We start from the raw sequence: 5,556 nt of genomic DNA on the forward strand, positions 1-5,556 counted from the left end.
GGAGAGGGGGGGTGTGTTGGTCTTGAGGAGTGCAGTAAAGAGGCAGTTATGCATCCAGAATGAATGAGGAGGGAAAAAGTGCCTCGTCACCAGGCTGGTGTGGGTGCCTCCCTCCACTGCTGCTGCTGCTGCAAGCTCCACTGCTTCACAGGGGGCCGCGTCGAGCGGAGGGAGGGAGACAAAAAAGCCCCCTGAAAAGGAGAGAGAGAGGGGGGAAAAAGAGGGAAACCTAAGCCGGCTGCTCAGCACAGCACGAGAAACGGAAAGCCTGCGCCCAGAGTTACTGAGAGAGAGAGAGAGAGAGAGAGAGAGAGAGAGAGAGAGAGAGAGAGAGAGAGAGAGAGAGAGAGAGAGAGAGGAGATTTAATCAAAGGCCAGCACTTGACAGCCTCCCCCTCGGTCCCCCCTCCAATACTTCCTCTCCCCCCTCTGCCCATGCTCTTCTCTCACCGCTTAAAAAATCTGTGTACATTCAATCCAAACTGCGGTTGGAATTGTAAACCGCCTCCTATGTACCCACCTACCGACCCCTCCCCACACACACACACACACACACACACACACACACACACACACACACACACACACACACACACACACACACACACACACACACACACACACACACACACTCTCTCTCTTTACACACACACCCGCGCTCCACCCCAAAGATCTCCAGATGCATTGTGTGGCATATGCTTCTCAATAAGCGTGGGCCTCACGCTCGATTGTGCAGAGCTGTGTCGATTATGCTTGATGCTTTTATTTCTCCTACTGCCCTCTCCTCCCCTGCCCTCTCCCTCTCCTCTCCCTCCATCGCCCCCATATTTCCCCCCTATAGTTAGTAAATCCATGGCTGTTGTTCTCGCTGCCATCTGTCCTTGGGAGAGAGCAGCGGTGAGGCGACAGGTGGTGATGATGGGGGTGGTAACGGGCACTGTATGTAGAGGGAGTGGGGTGGGTGAGGTGTGCGGTGGGGTGGGGTGGGGTGGATATGGGCTCCAAGGGGGTGATAGGGGTGGTAACGGGCACAGTGTGTAGAGGGAGTGAAGGAGGCTGATGTGGAGGGGGGTAGCGGCGTGGATACGTACCCTGAAGTGGATTAGGTTGGTTGTTTGTGGGGTGGAACGAGTGGTGATTTGGACTGATGTGCGGATATGGCGTAGGGGGTTGGAGAATGGAATTATACGTATATACTGGTGACAGGCACTGTGGGTTCAAGATCACGATTCATTTTGTTTGTCCCAAAGAATAATACTGTAGTCCACTGAAGAGGAAACCGAATACAGTGACAGTGGGAGCAGGCTGACAGTTCGGTACACGTGGTGGGGTGTGTAGTTGATGTGGGGTAGATGGTTGAAAAGTGGGGTACGCTGAGCTGGGTGACGGGGGATTGTGTGTGTCATTTGTGGTAATAAACAGGGTTGTTGTATGTGGGGTGGTGGTATGCTGTTTAATATGTGTACAATATTGGTGGAATGGAGGTTGGGTTGCCGGTGCCAGCAGGGGTACAGTAGGCGATGTAGGTGGTTGGCTGTAGGTGTATCGCAATATGTGGTGTGTGGAGATAGTGGGGTGTGGGTGACGTTGTCTGGATGTTTGTGGTGTGCCGTGTGTGTGTATGGTTAATGACTTTGCAGCACAGGGATGGGTGAATGGATGAGTATGGAGGCAGATGGAAATTTGCGTGGGTGGTGGGGGCAGCGCGTGCGTGTGGGCAAGCGTGTCCTCCGTCTGTGCGTGCGTGCGTGTGTGTGTGTGTGTGTGTGTGTGTGTGTGTGTGTGTGTGTGTGTGTGTGTGTGTGTGTGTGTGTGTGTGTGTGTGTGTGTGTGTGTGTGTGTGTGTGTGTGTTTGAGTAGCATTGTGTCAATGCTGTGTGTGTGTGGTACTGTAATTGTGCTCCCTCTCCCTCGCTAGCTGTCTAATGGTGAGGTCACGGCACTGAGAGAGCGGCCCGCTGCCTCCTGCCGCCTCCAACCACCCACCACCCCTCCCCCGTGCCCGGCTCTCCGCAACTGCAACAGGCATTGCCTCATCCAGCCACCCATCCATCGCCCAGCAGCAGCAGCAGCTCACTCCCTCGTTACCTCTTTTTCTCTCATCTCTCTCTCTCTCTCTCTCTCTCTCTCTCTCTCTCTCTCTCTCTGTCTTTCTCACGTTATCCATCTCTTGTCTGCTCTCTCTCTCTCTCTCTCTCTCTCTCTCTCTCTCTCTCTCTCTCTCTCTCTGTCTCTCTCTCTCTCTGTCTTTCTCACGTTATCCATCTCTTGTCTGCTCTCTCTCTCTCTCTCTCTCTCTCTCTCTCTCTCTCTCTCTCTCTCTCTCTCTCTCTCCCTCCCTCCCGCTCCCGCTCCCGCTCTTTCTCCCTTTCTCTCCCTCTTGCTCGCCATTTTCTCTTCCCCTCTCCCTCTCTCTCTCACTCGCTTTCCATCTCTCTCTCTTTCTCGCTTTCCCTCTTTTCACTGGAACACGCAGTCATGCAGCTTTACATAATGAGCTGTCTGTGCCACTGCTGGGGCCATGGGCACCCCTCAGAAAAGCCTCCACTATAGCTTTCCCATTGTTATGACACCAGACGGAGAGAGAGAGAGAGAGAGAGAGAGAGAGAGAGAGAGAGTGGGGGAGTGAGAGAGAGAGAGAGAGAATCTATACTGTAGGCCTCACAATGTTTTTGCACCACAGAGGGAGAGAAGGAGGGAGGGAGGGATAGAGAGGGATGTTGGAGAAACACACAGAGATGGAATGAGTAAACGAGAGAGTGAGAAAAGGAGGGAAAAAACGTGACAGAGCCAGGCCAGTGGCGATGAATGGAGGAAGTTTGGAGAGAATAAATTCTGAAATGTGGCCAATGTTGTCTAGCTTACCTGCCTACCTACACTACCTCCGTCAGTCGGGTCCTGGCTCATAACCAGTCATTCTTTATTTATTGTGCTGTATAAATAAAACAAACACTCTGTTGTGTAACACCCACACTGTTGACATGTTAAAGTCTAACCGTGCTCTGTGTGTGTCTGCGTGCTTGTGTGTGTGTGTGTGTGTGTGTGTGTGTGTGTGTGTGTGTGTGTGTGTGTGTGTGTGTGTGTGTGTGTGTGTGTGTGTGTGTGTGCGTGAATGTTTGTGTGTGTGTGTGTGTGTGCGCGCGTGTTTGTGTGCGTTTCCGGTGTGTCTCCAGGTGATCGGCAGCGACCCGTTCTGGGTGCCCACTACGGAGGAGGAGTACCTGCACTTTGGGGAGAAGGCCGACTCGGCCAACCAGGCGCTCAAGTACATGAACGCCGTGCGGCGCCGCAAGGGGCTCTACGTGGAGGAGAAGATCGTGGAGCACGCCGAGAAGCAGAGGACTCTCAGCAAGAACAAATGATGGACACACGGACGGACACACACACACACACACACACAGACACTATCTCCTGTTTTGCGCTGCCTTCAGTGGACTGCAACTTTCATCGTCTTTCACTTTCCACTCAGCTCAGAACAGATAATGGACACAAAACAAAAAAACATGCACACGCACACATCTGCCTTCCATTTTGTCACATCACAGACAAACACACAAACACAGAGAAGTTCAGACACACACAGGCACACACACGTTTACCTCCTCAGTTTTCCTCTGCAACTTTCATCTTCCGCCTTTCACTCAGCAAGAACAGATGATGGACACAAACACACACACACACACACACACACACACACACACTTTCCCACGTTGTCCTGCCCCTGTATGCCCTCAGTGGCCCCGCCGCTTTCATGCTCTTTTACCCTCCACCTTTCAGGTGCAAACGCTTCGTCTTCCACGTCAGGAGAGATTTCTCTCCCGCATCTTTTCTCCTCTTAAATCATTCAAAGGTATTTATTTAAGAGCAGCATCAGGGTAATACTTGAAAAAAATCCATCAAGGTATTTTATTTGTTTTACTGTCATGGCTTAGCTAGCAGGTGGGAGGTAATGGGAAACTGGGCTTATTCCACCATAGCCCTCAGAGGAAGTGGAGGAGGGAGGGGAGGAGGGGAGTGGAGGAGTGTGGGGGGGGGGGTCTTTGATATGGGGGACTCGTTCCCGTGTCGCTTATATTAGAGATTCTCCATGGGCCATAAAGGGCCGCTCTCAGAAGCTGACTGGTAATGTCGTTCATTTGCAATATTTTGCTTGAGAGAATCGGTTACGGCCGTGCATAATTTTCGAGGAGTGCCTGACTGACGCTCTTCTTGAAGCAAAAAAACACGGGCGGGCAGGCAGGCGAGCGGGGTGCGCTCACTCTGAGTGGAAATGGCTTCCAAATGAATTCGGCTGCCTCCCCCGTCGAATTTCATTAAACGCACCCCAAAGACCCCTGAATTTAATTTGCAAAAACACAAACATGATAAAATGAGGGAAATTATGCCCATTTTAATAGTTTTGGAGGGACGAAGGACCACACGTGTATTTATCAAGCGTTCCCCGCTGTGTAAGTATGTTACAGGGTCTGGTGAATGTTGTGCTTCTCCCTGTACTCAACTGAACAAAACGCATAATAAATTAAGACAAGTTTCTAGTCAAACATTTCCAATAAACTCAAATGCACATTGACGCCTGTCTGTTGAGTCGTTTGTTATGTCTCATTTAGTCTCATTAACGAATCATTATCACCTTTTGTCAACAACTACACGTTTAATTTATTATGCTTAACAACCAGGTTCACCCTTCCACTTTACAACTCGTTACAAAACGTGGAGATCCTGTCAGTCAACCCGCCTGAACCACCCAGTGCTGTACGTTACATGCCACTACTCCTCTGGCGTGCTCACCTTAAAGATCGCCTCTCAACGTTATTTCATTAATACTGCCGTGTTCCCCAATGTTATTGAATGTGTTACGCGTTGGTCCTGTTTTAAAAAACGCGCTGGTTGCTTTGTTTCAAGACGTTTTTGCAAGCTGGCAAGGTGGCTTGTGGAGAAACGAGAGAGTGTTCCGTGTTTCTCGTGGAAATGCGTCTCTGATTGGCTCACTCCTCCTGCTCTCGAAGAAACGCGTCTCTGATTGGCTCAGTCCTCCAGTCCTTGGAGAGAATGTAATGGCAAACAGAGTCGCCACTTCCCCGGGTGGTACTGCACTATAGGGGCGCCAGCGGAGGCGTGCAGGCTCCATTCAGGGCTGTGCTCTTTCGACAGCGACCCCTAGGCTTGCTGCAGGCACGGAGCAACCAGAGTGAGTTGGCTTTATGTATGAGGCTTTGTGCTGTGTGTGTACCTGAGAGTAGCAACCAGCTGATAGCTAAGCTAAGCTATGTTTCGGGCCACCAGACGTTGCTTGTTTTGAAAACAAGCAGAAAAAAAATACTCGACATGTTTTTAGATAAATGGGTCGATATAAACCTTTGTGGGCAACGCCTTCTTTCGACGTGACGAAACACAGAAAGGCTTTCGTGATTCGCTCGTTTCTCTGCATTATTTATGTAAATTGGGAAACACCGGGAAACACAGCCAGGAGAGTTGACGCGCCGCTATGAGAGCCTTGCAAGTGAGTTTAACTTGGGGTGACCGTCCGATCTTCGAAAGGAGTGAGTAAAACTGAGT

General features: G+C 50.8%; 1 protein-coding gene across 1 annotated transcript in view; it reads left to right on the forward strand.

Annotated features, from left to right (window-relative positions):
* Window positions 1-3,999, forward strand: part of efl1 (elongation factor like GTPase 1) — a 124,012-nt gene extending 120,013 nt beyond the window's left edge. Inside the window, exon 22 of the mRNA XM_063188826.1 lies at window positions 3,174-3,999. Within this exon, the coding sequence (XP_063044896.1) occupies window positions 3,174-3,362 (189 nt within the window). The 3' untranslated portion in view covers window positions 3,363-3,999. The remainder of the gene's footprint in view (window positions 1-3,173) is intronic.
* The last annotated feature ends 1,557 nt before the right edge of the window (window positions 4,000-5,556 follow it).

The sequence above is a fragment of the Engraulis encrasicolus genome, chromosome 22, assembly GCF_034702125.1.
Source record: "Engraulis encrasicolus isolate BLACKSEA-1 chromosome 22, IST_EnEncr_1.0, whole genome shotgun sequence".
NCBI lineage: Eukaryota > Metazoa > Chordata > Actinopteri > Clupeiformes > Engraulidae > Engraulis > Engraulis encrasicolus.